The sequence below is a fragment of the Microcaecilia unicolor genome, chromosome 14 (genome assembly GCF_901765095.1).
Source record: "Microcaecilia unicolor chromosome 14, aMicUni1.1, whole genome shotgun sequence".
Lineage (NCBI taxonomy): Eukaryota > Metazoa > Chordata > Amphibia > Gymnophiona > Siphonopidae > Microcaecilia > Microcaecilia unicolor.
The window spans coordinates 30,006,785-30,026,638 of NC_044044.1; the positions used below are offsets into that span (position 1 = coordinate 30,006,785).

Genomic DNA, 19,854 nt, shown 5'->3' on the forward strand with positions numbered 1-19,854 from the left:
GACACCATTATTCATTTAAATAAGCATATATTGAAGAAAGAAAGAAAGAAAGAAAGAAAGGTCTGGCTTCTCTAAACATAAAGATTCACATCTTTATTCAAGAACACTCTTCGTTTTCTTTCAATAATGAGAGGAGAAACAGGTCTGGACTTGAGGATATGTGAGAAGTAGAATCTAATTAGTCTTTGTGATTTTACCAAGAGCATCATGAGCATTCAAGAGAAGTCAGTCCAAGGTAGACTTGCGCCTTTATTAAGCAATACTTGGAGCTAGAACTTGGATTAATCATGTTTGAACAAAAAACGATCTCTTACTCTAAAGGACTTCTCTGACACCAATGGAGCAAATGTGCTGTTTTGTGGTCAAAGATTATATCACATTTTACTCCTTACGACTAGGGATTCTTCTTCAAGCCTTTCATTAAAGAATCAAACTCAATGTTCCCTGTAAGGTACTCTGGTGTCCTCCACCCTTGTTTCTAACATTGGGATGGTGCAACAATTATTATGGTTTAAATCACAAGGGGCAAGCAGGTTTCCAGGGAGTCTCATAGAACTTGCCTATCCCTCCCGATTGAAACTGTGACTGGGAAGGACTTCCATGTAACTTAGAGGAAATGTTGATCAAGGAATCTGTTTCCATTCTGAGACCAATCACTACATTACTACATGAATGAGGTTTTTTGGGGTTATCCGTTTGTTGATCCTTGCAACAAATAGACTATATCTAAATCCCTTTAGACATCTCCCAATCTCCATATGCACCTCCCTATCTTTCCTTACCATCCTTCCTACTCCTTAACCTTCCCTATCTCTTTTCCTTTTGTTATCCCATCTTTGCTTGCATTTATATCTAACTCACATTTTCTCAAACCTTACAACTACTCGTTACTACAATTTGTAATATTCTTCTCCAGACTCTGTAATTGTATTTACTATGTAAGCTGCATTGAGCCTGCAACATGTGGGAAAGCACGGGGTACAAATAAATGTTGGTCAGACTGAAGCCCTCAGATGATTATTCTATAGGCAATTCAGGATCAGAGAAAGGCTAATGATTGATGGTTGTGTTACTTTCTTTCCTTCTATTTTAGTTTCCATTTCTGAACTGTGGAGCAACTCTGAAGAAGAGGAAGACATCACCTTGGCCACTGCTTCCACGTTCATGGTCCTTTTCCTCCTGAGCCTCTTCTACAGTGCCACAGTTACACTCTTTAAGGTAACAGAAATAACTGGATACTCGCACCAGTTCACAACATAAAGAAAAAGAGTGATAGTGTTGAAAATGATACACGGCAGTAGGAACGTATAAATATCACAAGTGAGAAATACCAATAAAAAAGTGGATCAAAAGATTTTGAGCAAACACCATTAAAAATAGTATTTTCTTCCAACATTAAAGGGAAATCATATCATAATAAGACAAAAGAAAGTAGACCTAAAATTAACCCTGTGTATGTGGCCATGTTTTGGCAAATTTCCTGTAGCCAAGAATAATTCAAAAAAATGTTCGCATCTGCATTTGATTTGTATGTCACCTGGAGCAGGAGACAGACAATTCAGGGTTCAAGGTTCAACTTTATTTAATATACCACAAATCGAAAACCACGGCAATAATTCTATAAATTGGTCCCTCAGTGTAGGCGTCCCAATGCCATGCACTTAGTGCCAATTGTACAACAACATTTTGGTTTCCACTTGTGTTTCCCTATCTGCACTACCTGGTTTCCCTTCTCTCTTTCTTTCTTTCTTTCTTTCTTTCTTTCTTTCTTTCTTTCTTTCATTCCTTCTCTTCTAGTCTGTAAGCCAACCAGCTGGAATTGCCAATGAGCAGGATAGCAAGACCTAAATAACCTTGAAACTTGAATGCTAGCATATGTCGGCATTGGTGTGTTCTCTTATGTCATGTCAGTGGCAGGTGTAAGTTGCCATACCTAGGTACGCCAAGTGACACATGTAGTTCATAGCATTTATAAACTATGTGCATAACTGGGAGACACACCCACAGCCTGTCCATGCTCTACCCATGTTTACACCCCCTTGCAGTTAGGCACTTAGGTTCTACTGTAATAGTGCCTAACTGGCAATTAATGGCACCCTTGATGCGCCTAAATGATGCTACCTCTAGGTTCCACTTTATAGAATTGCTCTTATGTAAATAAATGAAGCAAGACAGATACAACTATAAGATTTAAAAAAAGACCATACTCAAGATATCTAAAATCTAACATTCTCTTTAAGGGGTGCATGGTAGTCTGCTAACCATATTCTCACAATCGGGGTTGGTGTGGCAACATCATAATTTCAATCACAAGGGGCAGACAAGTTCAACAGGATGCCCAGGGGTCTTTCCTACCCCATGTAACTGAAACCATGGTATAGCTGCGCTACTCCCAAGGTGGGTGACAGACTCCCATGCACCTTAGAGGGAGCATTGTTAAAATCCTAAGACTGTCCACTAGGCAAGAGTTTTGGTTGGTCAATCGCACTCCTATAGTATACGTCCATCAGCAAATGTAATCCATTTGAGCATTGCCCAACAGCTTGGCAGGATGACTGCTCTAAGGCATACCTTAAGGCAGTCCATTGATCACCATGTTAGCCCATAGGATTTCAAGCTGTGTCTGTATCTCGAATCCACCAGCCACTCATGGGCATCTCTCCTCCCAGCTGGCACAGGATCTCGGTGTCTAACTGCAATAAGAATGAGTAATAATAAATACAGAGAGAATTTCTTTCTATCTTTATTTTCTGTTATAAGGAAAAAAAATTCTGATAATTATTGGTTCGATATTCAAAACAATTTAACTGGGCAGGAGAGGCTCCTGACTAAAATGAAAGTTGAAATTTGGTTAAATCACACTGAGCCCTCAGGAGGAGATATTCAGCTGCTGAATATCCCTCTGATCACCACATCAGTGTCCTAGAAGAGCCGAGCTGTCCAGGGTTGGAGTCAGAGCAGTCCCAGAAGTTATACAGGCACCAGTAATATTCTGTGTCAGTGCCCACATAGCTAACCAGACAAGCAGGACAACATAGACAGCAGTCCTAACTCTGCTTGGTTTAGCTACATGGGCATGGCACTGAATATTGGCCATACCTGCATAATTTCTGGCTATCATCGCTGACCTGGATATTCAGTACTGATGTCTGGACATGGCCTGGCAATGAATAACTGGATCTAACACAGTCAGTAGCAGAAACGTGCTCATCATCATCAGATGAATATTGACCCATACCTTCTTTGAGTCAGATGAGTGGATTTCATCCATCCTACAAATCCGCCTCCTGTATTTACATTCTTTTCCTTCTATATTCCAGGTAAAGTGATGGTCCTACAAGTCTAAGACTTGCCCAATGAAGAGCATGACATCCTCCTTTTCTTAAGTTACTATTGACCATTTGATTCTAGCACACAACCTTCTTCTACTGGGGACAACCAAAGCTGAAGGAAAGGAGACATGGATTCTTCAAGCCATAGACTTTACCTGAGCACAAGTGACTTCTTCAAGGCTCACTACTAAATAATTATGATGGTCAAGTGCCTTAGTTAAGCAACGTATGACCACTTTAGCATGTATATTTTTAAAAATATAGGGGTCAGTATTGAGTGAAACTTATCCAGATAGAAATGGCTCCAACCCGGATAAAGCCCATTGATTAAATCCATGCCCCTATTTTCATCAGCAGTATCTGGATAAGAGTGGTCAGGGGGCAGAGCTGGGAGTTACCCAGTTAACAATGATATTCAGTCCACTGACCTGGTAGTTATCCCAATATAGTTACACCCTGGTATTCAGTCCCAATACCCAGATATAAGAAACCTACAACAGTGTTTTTAAAAATGCTGACCACCACAAGCTGAATATAGGAGTTGGGGGTAAGATTCTTTACTGCATTTCTCGTATTCTTTATGTATCCAATTTTACAATTATATGTTCAAGAAACAAAATAATTACTTGAATATGGAAGTAATTAGATTCGATACTACTAATATCAGGTGGCCAAGAGATACTAGTCAAAGACAGATGGAAATGTCTTCAATTAAACCAAGGAAGACAAAAATCAAAAAACAGGAAATAGAATCAGATTTGAACCTTATCAGGAGCGTATTTTAAAAAAACACACACACAACTGGACTCAATTTAGCAGTACAGGAGACTATTATGTAACTAACGTATTTTTTAAACAACATGTGTAAAGGGAGGAGGGGCAGAAAAGGCTAATTTCAAAAAAAACTGAAAACAATTCCAAGAGAAGGAAAGACAATTACCTTCAGTTTCACAGTCTCAGAAACATCACAACTGATCTATTTTCACAAGCTGCCTGAAGAATTCTCAAACTTCACAGGTACATTGCATTTTCTGGCTCCTTTGGTGGTTCACCTCACCTCGACAAGGAGCATGCTGTTTTCTGTGTAGTAACCTAGTAACATAATAGATGACGGCAGAAAAAGACCTGCACGGTCCATCCAGTCTGCCCAACAAGATAAACTCATATGTGCTACTTTTTGTGTATACCTTACCTTGATTTGTACCTGTCCTTTTCAGGGCACAGACCGTAGAAGTCTTGCCCAGCACTAGACCCGCTTCCCAACCACCAGCCCCGCCTCCCCCCCCACCGGCTCTGCCACCCAATCTCGGCTAAGCTTCTGAGGATCCATTCCGTGTAGTACCCACGTTGTGGAATCAACTTCCACTTTACGTTCGTACAGCAGCCTCGTATAAGAAATTTAAGACCAGGTTGAAAGCCTATTTTTTTCCAGCAGGTGTTCAGGCTGGTGTTAGTTGGCGACATCACTCAGGGACACCCAGAGGCAGTTGAAAGAGGTTTTATTGTCTTCTGTGATTGCACTTTCCTAAGCCGATGGAATTCTTATTCTATTCTATTATTGTACTTTGTAAGAGTTAATAAATCATAATGGTAAACTGATCCGTTCCGGTGCTATTTTACAAAAGGATTGAGTGATGCAGGCATGCCAGCTTATGTAGTGGGAGAAGCCATTTTACAAATATACAGGTTGAAACAAATGAACAGCAGAAATCCAGGAACCTCTATATAGAGATGTCAGCACTCACACCTGGATGAGGTAATTTCACCACTGGAGGAGGCGGCTCGGGAGGGGGAAGAGAAGGAGACGCTGTGTGCAATGTGTGTACGGTGCAAAGCATGGTCTGAGTATCCAGTCCCTACTTGATATTAATGCACGCATCAACCTTTTCCTATATGAGCACGCAATTCTGGAACGCACTGCCACGTAACCTAAAAGCGACCTATGAATTGACCAACTTCCGTAAACTACTAAAGACCCAGCTCTTCAACAAGATATACCACAAAGATCAAAACATGTGAAACTCCTCACATATATCCAGAAATGTTTAATAATACCTTCTGTTATATCACTATCATGTATTCCATTACCATGCAACCCAAAATCCTTCTGTAACACCAAATGTCTATTCTCTTCTTAGTTCTACTATCCATGATATATTGTAAGCCACATTGAGCCTGCAAAGAGGTGGGAAAATGTGGGATACAAATGCAATAAATAAATAAATCTCTATGAAGGAGAGATGCACGTACACATGTGCTCAGAATATGAGCTTCTACCCATTTAAGAGCCATCACCAGTGTCTCTTGTTGATGTAGTGCTGACAGCAGAGACCGTCTGCTGATCTGAACCTCAGGTGCCCTTTTACTATGCCGCATAAGCGTCAATGTGCGCCCAATGCATGCCAAAATGGAGTTACTGCCTGACTACCGTGTGGCTCTTGCGGTAATTTCATTTTCGGTGCGTGTCCAATATGCGCATCTGAAAAATATTTATTATTTTCAGGCGCGCCTAATGGACACGTGCCAAGTAGCGTTCGGCATGCGTAGGTCATTACTGCCCGGTTACCACATAAGTCTTTACCGCTAGGTCAATGGCTGGGGGTAAGGTCTCAGACCCAAAATGGTCGTGCGGCAATTTTCATTTTGCCGCATGTCCATTTTTTTAAAAAGGCCTTTTTTACAGGCGCGCTAAAAAATGGATCGGCACACGCCCAAAACCCTTGCCTACATTATCACAAGCCATTTTTCAGTGCATCTTTGTAAAAGGATCCCTCAGTGACCACCTTCTCTGTGAGCATTAACAATACGTTTGAGAAACTGAGATCATAATCCCCATACCCTGGCTTGGGGGCGAGGCATTTGCAAAACTAACCCATTTTAAAACATTGCCCTTTTAATTTGATAACTTGGAATGCAGATCAAGACAAATGCCTTTTTTTCCATCTGGGGTCCTGGAAATAGAAATGTGGCTTGTGCAAGGTAACTCATGGTGGCAGAGGAAATTTCTGGCACACAGGTCCTAGACAACATTGCCTCTAAAGTGTGCAGGAGTCCTCCACCCACGTTCATACCCAGGAAACCGGTGCAGTAATACTACAGTTTCATTCATGATGGGCAGACAAGTTCTCCAGGATTCCCAAGGACTTGTGTGATCCTAGTGATTGAAATTGCAATATCCTACATCACCCCAACATTAGGAATCTGGTGGATGACTCCAGCCCACCTTGTTTGTCCCAAGACCTCTCTCGAATCATTAGACACTATACTTCCCTCAATATGCTACCTGTGGGCTCTTTTTGATTCTGCTGGACTTCCTATTCTATTATAAATCCACCAAGAATTGTTTAATCCATTCTAACTTTAAATATGAAAACCAGTGACAATAGGAGGTTGAGTTATTGAGGCTGGACACATTTTTTTAAAATCAATATTTCCCTGAAAGAGCAATGGTGGGGAAAATCCACTATTTCTGGGATAAGCAGTATAAAATGTTTTGTACATTTTTGGGATCTTGCCGGGTATTTGTGACCTGGATTGGCTACTGTTGGAAACAGGATGCTGGGCTCGATGGACCTTTGGTCTTTCCCAGTATGGCAATATTATGTACTTATCCGACTTCATTTGCAACATTTTAAAATTAATCCTTCAGGTGGTCTTTTACTAAGCCACGGTAGCGTTTTTAGCTCACAGAAGAAATCAGCTGGCAGTCAACGCTGAGATGTCCATTATATTCCTATGGGCATCTTGACGTTTACCGCCAGCTGATTTTTACCGTGAGCTAGAAATGCTACCGCAGATTAGTAAAAGTCCCCCTTATTTTCTTACTCCCGTTACTCTATCTTATCTGTGGGGTCCCGCAGGGGTCTGTGCTGGGTCCGTTGCTTTTTAATGTATTTATAAATGACCTAGAGATGGGAATAACTAGTGAGGTAATTAAATTCGCCGATGACACAAAATTATTCAGGGTCGTCAAGTCGCAGGAGGAATGTGAACGATTACAGGAGGACCTTGCGAGACTGGGAGAATGGGCGTGCAAGTGGCAGATGAAGTTCAATGTTGACAAGTGCAAAGTGATGCATGTGGGTAAGAGGAACCCGAATTATAGCTACGTCTTGCAAGGTTCCGCGTTAGGAGTTACGGATCAAGAAAGGGATCTGGGTGTCGTCGTCGATGATACGCTGAAACCTTCTGCTCAGTGTGCTGCTGCGGCTAGGAAAGCGAATAGAATGTTGGGTGTTATTAAGAAGGGTATGGAGTCCAGGTGTGCGGATGTTATAATGCCGTTGTATCGCTCCATGGTGCGACCGCACCTGGAGTATTGTGTTCAGTACTGGTCTCCGTATCTCAAAAAAGATATAGTAGAATTGGAAAAGGTACAGCGAAGGGCGACGAAAATGATAGTGGGGATGGGACGACTTTCCTATGAAGAGAGGCTGAGAAGGCTAGGGCTTTTCAGCTTGGAGAAGAGACGGCTGAGGGGAGATATGATAGAAGTGTATAAAATAATGAGTGGAATGGATCGGGTGGATGTGAAGCGACTGTTCACGCTATCCAAAAATACTAGGACTAGAGGGCATGAGTTGAAGCTACAGTGTGGTAAATTTAAAACGAATCGGAGAAAATTTTTCTTCACCCAACGTGTAATTAGACTCTGGAATTCGTTGCCGGAGAACGTGGTACGGGCGGTTAGCTTGACGGAGTTTAAAAAGGGGTTAGATAGATTCCTAAAGGACAAGTCCATAGACCGCTATTAAATGGACTGGAAAAATTCCTCATTTTTAGGTATAACTTGTCTGGAATGTTTTTACGTTTGGGGAGCGTGCCAGGTGCCCTTGACCTGGATTGGCCACTGTCGGTGACAGGATGCTGGGCTAGATGGACCTTTGGTCTTTCCCAGTATGGCACTACTTATGTACTTATGTACTTATGTCTATACATTCCATCTTTGCTTACACCTTATGCTGTCTGTTAAAATGTTTTATTGTGTATTGTGTTGACACTATAAGTAGTATTGTTGTTTGAATATTTTTACTGCTTTAATTGTCTATTGCTTATGTTGACTGATTCTTGCAGTATACCGCCTTGAGTGAATTCCTTCAAAAAGGCAGTAAATACATCCTAATAAATAAATAAATAGTACCTCTGAATATCCTGGATTGGCCACTGTCGGGGACAGGATGCTGGGCTCGATGGACCCTTGGTCTTTTCCCAGTGTGGCATTACTTATGTACTTATGTAACTCACCTTGTGCTGGCAATGAATAATCAAGAGCTAAATCTCAAAAAATAAATCCATGTTAAAATGTACAAAGTAAACACCTTGCTTTGACTTCAGACTGTCACAGTGTCTTCCTCTGCCTGTTTTTCAACAAAGCAGGTTTACTTTTAGCTCTGGGCAACATGCTCTGTTTTTACAGTTTAAAAAAAAAAAAAAAAAAACAAGTCTCACCACATCCTTTCAGGTGTCAAATTTGCAAACTCACTCATGACCTCCTCCTGCTGGGAAATATGTTCTGAGGGCTTTTTCAAAACCACAAAAGAGAAGCTGAGTAGAGTCCTTGTCTGTCAGCTAAACCAGCGGAAGTCCTTTCACTTTATCTGAGTCATGAAGGGCTTTTGTTTGCAACCAGTCCAACACTGCCTCTAACTGAAGGATGTCTCGGAAACTAAGTAAGGTCACAACTGGACCAGTACTTGACTGGAAGACTTCCAAAGAGTGCTTTTTGCTTTCAGATGCTACTGAACCAACGATTCTGTACGATGTTAGGGATACTCTTCCCTCTGAGTTGGTGCTGACCTGTGTAGCCAGGTTGTAAGAGGAAAATCAGGTGCTTATCAAGCATTAAAACATTTGTGTCACATCCATTAAATTGAGAAAACCAGGGGCAGAAGAATAACAAATCAAACTGACCTTTGTTTGGACTGCTCATTTGGATTTGTTATTCTTCCACCCCTAGTTTTCTCTGCTTGTGTTGCTGTGGAAGGCGCGAAACCCCTTTCTTCCTGCTCCTACATCCATTAAAATGCCAGGCTTGATTTCAACATACAGTGAATAGATGCCCTTGGTCCATGTCTGTGTATAACCTGCCATGTCTACAGGGCCCAAACTGATAAATTATTATTAATACACTTTCCTTAGCCCTATATAACAAGTTTCTTGGGTCCTCAGTGGAATCATCTCTTCTCTTTTAATATCATGACCAAGCGTCTTCTGAAAGTTAAGCATGAAGGACGTTGACGACTATTATAAGAATCAAGTTGGGTACCTTGGCACAGCTATGGCGAAACATGGTCCATACTGGGTCCCACATCTGTGCTATTAAGTGAAGCTAAGAACAAAGTTTATATTTTAAAATGGGCCCGTTGTTTGGTTGGCACATACAAGAAAAGAATTGTGCAATGATTCTATGCTTTTGGACGAAGCGTTAAGACTGTCCTTTTATTTTATTTGATGCATTTGTATCCCACATTTTCCCACCTTTTCGCAGGCTCAATGTGGCTTACAGTATGCCGTAGTGGCGATCGCCATTTCCGGAATGAGAAATACAGGTGGTATTGCATTAAGCACATAAGCACCGCCACGCTGGAAAAAGACCAAAGGTCCATCAAGCCCAGCACTCTGTCTCCGACAGCGGCCAATCCAGGCCCCAAGAACCTGGCAAAAACCCAAAATTTAATATCAATTGACTTTTCCTTCAGGAATCTATCTAGACCTCCTCTAAACTCAGCAAGGCCAGCTGGAAGAGTAAATTATAAATTAAATTATACAATCAGTTCATTTCAGCGTGAGAAATAAGGTGGCGGTGTATTAACGTTCGTTAGTGATAGGGTTACTGAAGCAGTCAGGTATAGAGAGTTCGGTTTTGTCTAATTCTGGAAGAGTTTCGTTGTCTGGTATTTAGGATGGATCATTGTGGTATGCCTTTTTGAACAGGTTGGTTTTTAGTAATTTTCGGAAGATTGTTAGGTCGTGCGTGGTTTTTATGGCGTTTGGTAGTGCGTTCCATAGTTGCGTGCTAATGTAGGAAAAGCCGGATGCGTATGTTGATTTATATTTAAGTCCTTTGCAACTGGGGTAGTGGAGATTCAGGAATGGGCGTGTTGACCTTTTTGCGTTCCTGGTTGGTCAGTCTATGAGGTCTGACATGTAGGCTGGGGCCTCACATATGTTTTCATATGAGGTGAGGCCCCAGCCTACATGTCAGACCTCATAGAGTACTTTTCAAAAATGTAAACATTTTGTTATAAATATCACTGTGTGGGAAGTAATTCAGATGTCATTAATATCATTCGTTACATACAGGGATGAAAACATACAGAGAGCTGGGTATGTTCTCACTGAAAATGAGATACAGATAAGTGCAGTAAACATGGCAAACAAATGTTCATAAGTTCATAAGTAATGCCACACTGGGAAAAGACCAAGGGTCCATCGAGCCCAGCATCCTGTCCCTGACAGCGGCCAATCCAAACCAAGGGCACCTGGCAAGCTTCCCAAACGTACAAACATTCTATACATGTTATTCCTGGAATTGTGGATTTTTCCCAAGTCCATTTAGTAGTGATTTATGGACTTGTCCTTTAGGAAACCGTCTAACCCCTTTTTAAACTCTGCCAAGCTAACCGCCTTCACCACGTTCTCCGGCAACGAATTCCAGAGTTTAATTATGCGTTGGGTGAAGAAAGATTTTCTCCAATTTGTTTTAAATTTACTACACTGTAGTTTCATCGCGTGCCCCCTAGTCCTAGTATTTTTGGAAAGCGTGAACAGACGCTTCACATCCACCTGTTCCACTCCACTCATTATTTTATATGCCTCTATCATGTCTCTTCTCCAAGCTGAAAAGCCCTAGCCTCCTTAGTCTTTCTTCATAGGGAAGTCTTCCCAACCCCACTATCATTTTAGTCGCCCTTCGCTGCACACAAGATCTTATCCACTGTAGTACTTATAGATGCAACCAAAAATCAAAATAGTGAATCTGGTGAAACTTCAAAAACTCAAAATAACCAAATCAACATATAATGAATGTTCAAAAAACAAAGGAGGAAAAGACCTCATCAAACTAGTGCAAAGTCCTTGAATCGCTTAAAACATTTTTTTCTTAATTAATCATGGCTGCAACCAGTTAAAGAGTAATCACTGATCAGAAAAATCTCCTGTATAGTGTTCAAAACCAATCAAAATATGCTCTTTGTAAACATAATTAAAGATTTGTACTTAAGGAGCACGCTTAGCTTGAATGAAACCGTTGTAGCAAATGCTTCTCCCATTCGGCTGCTGGTTTGAACACAGCACTGCTCCACTTCACCTATGGGGATAGACAACGTCAATCCCAATGGGGACCTGTTTCACCAACAGCTTCTTCTGGAGACCACATTGTGTAATTGCCTGCTTGCTTCTCTGTCTAATTCCAAGGAACTCCCTATATCGAGCACTAAACATGCTACATGCTAAGCACCTTTATTTGTGCTGGAACTGGATCAAGGGTTAAACAGTACATCTCCATTTGAAAACGTGCATGTGTGCACGGAATTTACTCCCCAACCTGCCTACCTTGTAAACTGCCTAGAATGTCTGATAATGCGGAATATAAACTATGTAATAAATAATGTGTGCTGGAATCTGTCACTTGAGTTCCGACCACTGGGGGTGGTGCAGCAATAGCACCGTTTCCCTCACAAGGAGCCAACTGCTTTGCAGGGTTCCCAAGGGACCTGCCTGCCCCTTGAGACTGAAACCATAATATTGCTATCCAGATTATTTTCGAAGGAGATCGCCGGCCATCTTCCGACACAAATCGGGAGATGGCCGGTGATCTGCTGCACCCGGCCAAATCGGTATAATCGAAAGCCGATTTTGGCCGGCGTCAACTGCTTTCCATCGCGGAGCCGGCCAAACTTCAAGGGGGCATTTCGGTAGGGTAGCGAAAGCGGGACGGGGCGTGGTCACTAGATGGCTGGCTTCGCCCAATAATGGAAAAAGAAAGCCGGCCCTGACGAGCATTTCGCCGGTTTCACTTAGTCCATTTATTTTTAGGACCAAGTCTCAAAAAAAGTGCACCAATTGACCAGATGACCACCGGAGGGAATCGGGGATCACCTCCCCTTACTCCCACAGTGATCACCAACCCCCTCCCACCCAAAAAAATATATATATTTTTTTGCCAGCCTCTATGCCAGCCTCAAATGTCATACCCAGCTCCCTGACAGCAGTATGCAGGTTTCTGGAGCGGTATTTAGTGGGTGCAGTGCACTTCAGGCAGGTGGACCCAGGCCCATCCCCCCTACCTGTTACACTTGTGGTGGTAAATGTTGAGTCCTCCAAAAAAACCCTAAACCCACTGTACCCACATGTAGGTGCGCCCTTCACCCCTTAGGGCTATGGTAGTGGTGTAGAGTTGTGGGGAGTGGGTTTGGCGGGGCATTTGGGGGGCTCAGCACACAAGGTAAGGGAGCTATGCACCTGGGAGCAATTTTTGAAGTCTACTGCAGTGCCCCCTAGGATGTCCGGTTGGTGTCCTGGCATGTCAGGGGGACCAGTGCACTACAAATGCTGGTTCCTCCCACGACCAATTGTCTTGCATTTGGCCGGGTTTCAGATCACCGGCATTAGTTTCCATTATCACTGGAAACCGATGCCGGCCATCTCTAAAGCCGGCCCAAATGCTGACATTTGGCAGGCTCCAACCGTATTATCGAAACAAAAGATAGCCGGCTATCTTTTCGATATTACGGTTCAGCCGCTGCCGGCACTGTTCGATTATGCCCCTCCACATCACCCCCCAATGGTAGGAACTCAGATGGTGGACTCCCATGCACCTTCGAGGGAACGTTACCCTGAAGGAAACAATTTTCATATAAGCAATCTGCCCAGGTAAATGCATTTAAAGCAGCTCTCAAAATGATCTGTAAAATACATTTCACATGTTTACACTATCCCAGATCAGCACAGTTTACAAACTCTGCTCATGACCACCAAACGTCTAAGGAGCTTGGAAAATAGCACCAACCATGATGACATGCATTTAGAAATGGGTTGACACTGAACCTTAAGGCACAGTGAAAAAAGTTAAAGCACCTTACTCAAAGACTTATGGCAAATTTTGGAAGGAACATGCACAAGCAGATGGTCTCCTGGTTTCTGCTCAAACTGCGTAAGAGGGATATCCGTGAAAACAGTGATGAGGAGCTACCTACTCTCATTCAACAAACCCAACTGAAGCTCCTTTGAATCTTTTCTATTCTTTATCACTTCTTATGTGTTGAACTCTGTAGTTTATTTTTTGTAAACTACTTTAAGACCTTCTTTAAGGGTAAAAGTGGTAAATAAGACTAATGAATGGAATAGAATTTGGGATTTCCACAGACTATGCATCTTCAGGTTTGGAGCACCAGCCTGATACTGGAGGATAGCAACTTCCCACCATGTAAACTGTGTCTCTGAGTCTGAGCATAGGGGCTTTCCTAGCACTCAAGGAAACAATATTAACCTACAGGAGACTTGCACAGGGCATGAGTATCTTATCATGCACTGACTCAACCCCGCTACCATTTACATTGGTGGTCCTTCTCCATTGCTTCCCACCCCATCCCTTTCAATATTGCTGAAATCAGTTTAATTTGGGTAATCACTTCAGGAACTGAACCCCTTGAAAAACAAAAAGTCTCTTGTCTTCATCCCACTCCGCCATAATCCAACGATAGAAACTCAGGCACTGGACTCCCAGACGTCTTAGAGAGAACATTGGTTTTGCAACTGAACAAGAGGAACAGAAAAGTGGGTTCTCACTTTCTTTCTCGGCCTACTCACTGAGAAGAATGGCATAACATGCTCCAGGGAATAGAACAGGTAATAGAGGAAGTTATCTTGTAAGACATTGTGTGTTGAGAGTTCTGGTTACATCTTATTTTCTGTTTGTTTGATTGATTCTACTACATGCAAATTGAACAAGTCCTTTTGAGTCTACAGCTGGAACCACTGAACCTGGAAGGGAAGGAGGGCACTCAACCATGACATAAAGGTGACCCTAGTAGGAAGCCTGACTAACTCAACTTTCCTTTAAGTTTACTGCATTCTTCAGCCTTACAACCTTATGTTCTTTCACCCTATCTCAAACGAAATGACGATGGACAGCAGCAGTTCAGTCCAGAGAGTTTCACACCTCCTATATCGGGCTCATCAGAGGAAGTCCAACGGACATAGCCAAAGGATTCCAATCAAAAATCAGGTAGTTATCATTTAATGAAAAATTATCCTGTCTCAGTAACATATTGTCCAGCCTCTTCTTGTAAGGAACTGGGAGATTTTGAGCACTGAAGAATGAGCTGAGGTCTAAATGAGAGAAAGGTGATGGGAAGTTAGTGTCTCTCTCCTGGAGAAACACTGGGTGCTGAAGGTCAGGGGTCATGATAGACCTCAAGGTGAGGAAGAGTTGCCTAATGGTTAGTGTAGTGGGCTGAGAACCTGAGGAACTGGGTTTAATTCCCACTGTGGCTCTTTGTGACCCTGGGCAAGACAATTAACCCTCCATTGCCCCAGGAGCAAAAACTTAGATTGTGATCCCACTAGGGACAAAGAAAGACCCTGCATATAATATATGTAGACCATCATTTTGAATGTACCAAAGAAAGGTGCTATATCACATCCATGACCCCTTACCCTTTACCTGAGTAGCCAGCGTGCACCTCTATTGACTTGTTGAAGATTTCAATTATTTTAAATGTTATGGACTTGTCTGTTGCACTGCAAGCATTAAATAACTTTCCTCTAGGTTTAAAAGCATGAGTCTGACCTCTCACAGGTCAGAGCTATTTCAGTGTCAGAGATTTCATGGAGGGGGGGGGGGAATCTAACACAGCCTCCAAATTCTTTTTGGCTGCCTTCACTTGACTTTCCCAGGCAGGTGCATATGATCCTTCCATGCTCTCCAACTCAGCTTTCGGGACTCTCTCAGCTAGCCTGAATGTCCTGCAAGCTATTCCTTGGCTGATAGCTGCTCTGAGACTCCTCCATACACCATGTGCTAATCTATTGTCATTGCACCCCATCTACCTGTTTAAGTACTAAAATAGCAGGGATTGCTAAAAGTGGGACTGAGGTGCACTGACAAAGCTGTTTTGTGGGGGGGGGGGGGGGGGTGAGGAGGGATCTTAGTACTGGAACATAAAATGGTGCTACTGAACTGAGATACAATGGCAAAGCTGAGGAGGGGGTAGATTGGTAGGGGGTGCTGCTGCCCCAGGAGATAAGCGAGGTACATTGGGACAATGGTGGGTGGGTGAGAGTTCTCAATACTGGAATGGCAGGGGATACTGCAAGGCAGCAGTGGGTGAACTGGCAGAATTGTGTGTGAGAGTCTCAGAACTGGAACAAAAGGAGTTGCTGCAATTCAGGAGTGAGATAGACTCGTAGAGCTGTGTGTGAGGGTCTCCACCCTGCAACAGGGAGAAAAGACTGAGATGCATGTGAGTGTTAGCACGAGAAGAGCAGGAACGAGGTGCACCAGCAGAGCTGTGGAGGAAGAGATGAGACAGCCACAGTACTGGAATAGCTAGAGGTGCTGCAAGGCAGGAATAAGGTACTCTAGCAGAGATGTGAGGGAATCAGTCTCTGTACTGAATATTATGTGGAGAGGGCTGCCGCAGTCCCCGTAAGATATACGAGAGTCTGCCATTTGCATTCCTACCGTGAGGAGTAGTGCATCATTATCACAGTTGTAATCGTCAGGGCAAGGCAGATCCCCTGGGAATCCCACAGTAATTGCAACTGAAGCCGTGATTTTACAGCACCACCCCTCATACTAGGAATGCCAGCGGCAGAAATCTCATGCATCTTCGAGGTAACATTGCAGGTAAGGACTTAGACTGTGCAGAGTTTGGGATTCAGTCTAGGAAAATGCTTTTTCCCCCTCTAGCTTCAGAACCACAGGTAGATGCTGGGTTAAGCTGTGCAACAGACCTGTCTGAGAATATGATCCATACCTCTTGACCCACAGTCAATATAACTCTGAATATCAAGGGCTTAAAGGTTTAAGCAAAATAGGGCTGTATTTATAGGACATTTAGGACCAAATTCTATAAATAGTGCTAAATATTCAGCGTAAAAAAAACCCACGCTAATCACTATTCTATAAACAGCAGTGAAAGTTAGGTGATGTTTATAAAATACTCTTGGCGCCTAACTTTAGACACAAGGAGGCATATTTTCAAAGCACAGACTTACAAAGCTCCAGTATGAAAATTGAGCTGCCAGGGCTGCTTTCTTGAATTACTTCTCATTCCATCTACTCCCATTCCTTGACAAATCTTAGTATTGTCCGCAAAGGCTAACTTCTCCCACTAAATGATCTGCCATATCACTTCCTTCCTCTCTCTGTCTGTCATTCATCCTGTACCCTGCCTCAGGCTGCTCAGTTTATTTATGTGAGGGAAGGGGTTTCTGAGTTTATTTATTTATTTTATTTGTATCCCGCACTTTCCCCACTAAAAGCAGGCTCAATGCGGCTTACATAGTAATAGGTAACACAGAATTTTGTTATGTAAAGTAGGAAATTAAGTATAACATAATAGAAGGATGGATGGGTAGGTAGGTAGAGACAGGTGATAGAGAGAGGAAGGTAAGGTGGGAGATAGAGTCTGGGTCAATGTCGTTTTCTCTTCAGTATATGTAAGGTAGATGGGTTCAAGGGATTAATCTGGGTCTTTTAAATGGGGTGTAAGAGTTTATATTGTCCTACATGACAGATAGAAGCAAAACCATGTGTCCTTCTCAGCTCCTGCAACCCATCAGAACCAAGATGCTTGCTATGTTGTTTGTGTGTCTGTGCTTGTGTGTGTATGTGTGCGTGTGTGGTATGTGAGGGGTGGGGGTGTCTGTGTGTGCATGTGTGGTATGTGAGGGGTGGGGGTGTCTGTGTGTGGTATGTGAGGGGTGGGGGTGTCTGTGTGTGGTATGTGAGGGGTGGGGGTGTCTGTGTGTGCGTGTGTGGTATGTGAGGGGTGGGGGTGTCTATGTCTTTGTGCGTGTGTGTGTGTGTGTGTGCGCGCGCGCACGTGCACATAAGAATCTCTGTTAAATTTCCCATCACCAGACCAACCTTCTTCCAATCTCCTCCCTCTAACCTCTTCTCTACTGTCTTAGTCACCAAAGATCTATTGTACAGGTCCTCTTAATACATATCCTAGACTGTAACCCATCCAGCCCCAGTGCTTTGCCCACTTTCAGTTTTCTACTTCCACACACTCTCTTCCTTTCACAACGAGGCATCAACTCAACTTTTACTCCTTTGGAGTCCATCATTTAATCATAGTGTGGCTCTTCTCTGCTTTGGCCGTTCCAGCAGAGCATGCTGCCAATGAAGATCAGAAATAATAACAATTACTACTATTATCATTTGATAAAATTATCAAGGTGAAGAGTCCCACTATGGTCAAATCCTGGATTTCAAAAATACCCATTTTGGTAAAATGGGGACATACATTAAAAGGAGGCACTGGAAAGATGAGAGGATGTAGGTGAAATAGAGGAACAGTGGGCTAAACTGAAAGGATTTCTGGATAGAGGATAAAATATTTATGTCGAGAAAGTAAATTAAAGAAAGAGATTAAAAGAGATGAATCAGGTTTTTAAAAGAGGCGGCTGAAAAAATAAAGGCAAAAAGATTAGCATGACGAATCTACAGAGGATCTGAGAAAGAGGAACAAAGAGATCAAGTCAAGCTGAAAAAGGTGGGGAAAGTTATCAGAGTTGCAAAGGCATAAAATGAAGAAAATAAGACTGAAAAAGTAAAGCAAGGAGATAAGATTTTCTCCAGGGATATCAATGAAAGGAGGACAGGTGAGGTGAGGAGACAGGGAGAAATGTGGGGGAGGGGACAAACCGCTTCCTTTCCTCTGTTGCGGTGGCGTAGCCACAGGTGGGCCTAAGTGGGCAGGGGTCCACCCACTTTGGACTCCAGCCCACCCAAAATTGTGACACTATTGCTGTGACTGGTGGGGATCCCCAAACCTCGCCAGCCGAAGATTTTTACTTTCCCGGGCAGCCAACGTTCCTCCAAATGTCAGCCGGCAGCACTTGCCTTCTGCCGACACTGAGACCTTCTGCACATACTCAGTTTTCGCACATGCAAAAGCACTGAGCATGTATAGCCTGCCGGCAACAGCATCAGTTTGAGGCAAGTGCTGCTGGCTGCTGCTCGAGGAGGAGGAGGAAATCCCCAGCTGGCAGGGCATGGGGATCCCCACCAGCTCAAGTATTTAATATTTGGGGTTTGTGGGCAGGGAGGAGTGGAGAGAGGAGCAAACTGGAGGGGAGCCGGTGGGGGCGAATTGCATGCCCACCCACCTTGGGCTCAGGCTCACCCAAAATTGGCCATCTGGCTAGGCCCCTGCTCTGTTGGTTATACACATATTGTACTTTGGTGTACGCCTAGGTGTGTTACAAGCAGAATCGCTGCAAAGGTACTAGGCAAGCTTTCAGCCTTCCTCCCCCCCCCCAACCCAACATTCCCCCTAAGGTGTGTGGAAGTCTCCCACCTACATTCCTTCTATCAACATCACTATTTGAACCACAAGGGTCAGGCAGATTCTGAGGCATTCCCAAGGGTCCTGCCTGCCCCTTGTGATTGAAACCTTAATATTTCTGTACTGCCCCCATAGCGGTAGGAATGGGGGAGGAGCAAAACTCCACTTTCTTTAGAGGAAATCCCTCCCCTCAATTAGCTTTCAAATCCTATCCCACCTCCAAGAGGTTTGGATAATTAAATTCTACATTCATGATCACTCTAACACTATCCCTCCCAGAATAATCTTGCAAAAAATGTGAATTTGTACAGTTTTATACGGTTTTCTTATCACTGTGAATTTGTTTTATCATTAATTAATACATCGAGTTGTTGCAATGCAATGTATTCTGATTCATAAATGAAACAATTAAATAATGCTATGTGTGGTGTTTGTGTGTGTGAATATGTAAGTGTATATGTTGTTTCCCTCTGTGTCAGTGTGTGTGTGTGTCTCTATATGTGGTATTTGTGTCTCTGAGTGTGAGTGGAAACAGGTATCATGTAAGTGACACCGTGTCCTTCTTTCGTGCAGCTCCTGTCACTGTCCCCTCTGTATTTCCACTCATCCCCTGCTGTGATGGGCTTGACGTAAGGAAAGAGGTCACCTTTGGCTGCCTGGTGACTGGTTACTTGCCAGAGCCAGTGAAAGTAACCTGGAACTCCGGAGCCATTAGCACCGGGGACAAGAATTTTCCAGCAGTCTTTGACGCCAAGAAAAGCGTGTACACCCGCAGCAGCCAGTTGACCGTCTCAGGATCCACGTGGGCGAACGCCACCTACCAGTGCAACGTCCTCCATGAGAACACCGGGGTGATGAAGAACCAGAGCATACAAGGTTGGAACCATCTCTCCTCTTTCCCCCTAATTCTATATAAGGCGCCGAAAGTTAAGCGTCAATCAGAAGATAGGTGCCCAAATGTGCCCAAAAGTGGCCTGCGGTAGTGTGGGCTCATGTATTGG

At 43.3% G+C, this 19,854-nt stretch overlaps 2 long non-coding RNA genes and 2 gene segments (V, D, J or C); 3 read left to right on the forward strand and 1 right to left on the reverse strand.

Annotated features, from left to right (window-relative positions):
• LOC115457538 overlaps positions 1 to 19,854 on the forward strand; it is a 440,220-nt gene that overhangs the window by 377,803 nt on the left and 42,563 nt on the right.
• The window catches only part of LOC115457537, a 367,844-nt gene that overhangs the window by 342,271 nt on the left and 5,719 nt on the right, over positions 1 to 19,854 (forward strand). Inside the window, 1 exon segment of the C gene segment in view lies at positions 19,427 to 19,729. Within this exon segment, the coding sequence occupies positions 19,427 to 19,729 (303 nt within the window).
• LOC115457546 overlaps positions 1 to 19,854 on the reverse strand; it is a 157,886-nt gene that overhangs the window by 87,153 nt on the left and 50,879 nt on the right. Inside the window, exon 2 of the long non-coding RNA XR_003939972.1 lies at positions 2,572 to 2,693. This is a non-coding gene — a long non-coding RNA (uncharacterized LOC115457546). The remainder of the gene's footprint in view (positions 1 to 2,571; positions 2,694 to 19,854) is intronic.
• LOC115457547 lies at positions 1,102 to 4,228 on the forward strand. The gene is made up of 2 exons (XR_003939973.1): positions 1,102 to 1,218; positions 3,321 to 4,228. It is a non-coding gene; the product is annotated as an uncharacterized LOC115457547 (long non-coding RNA).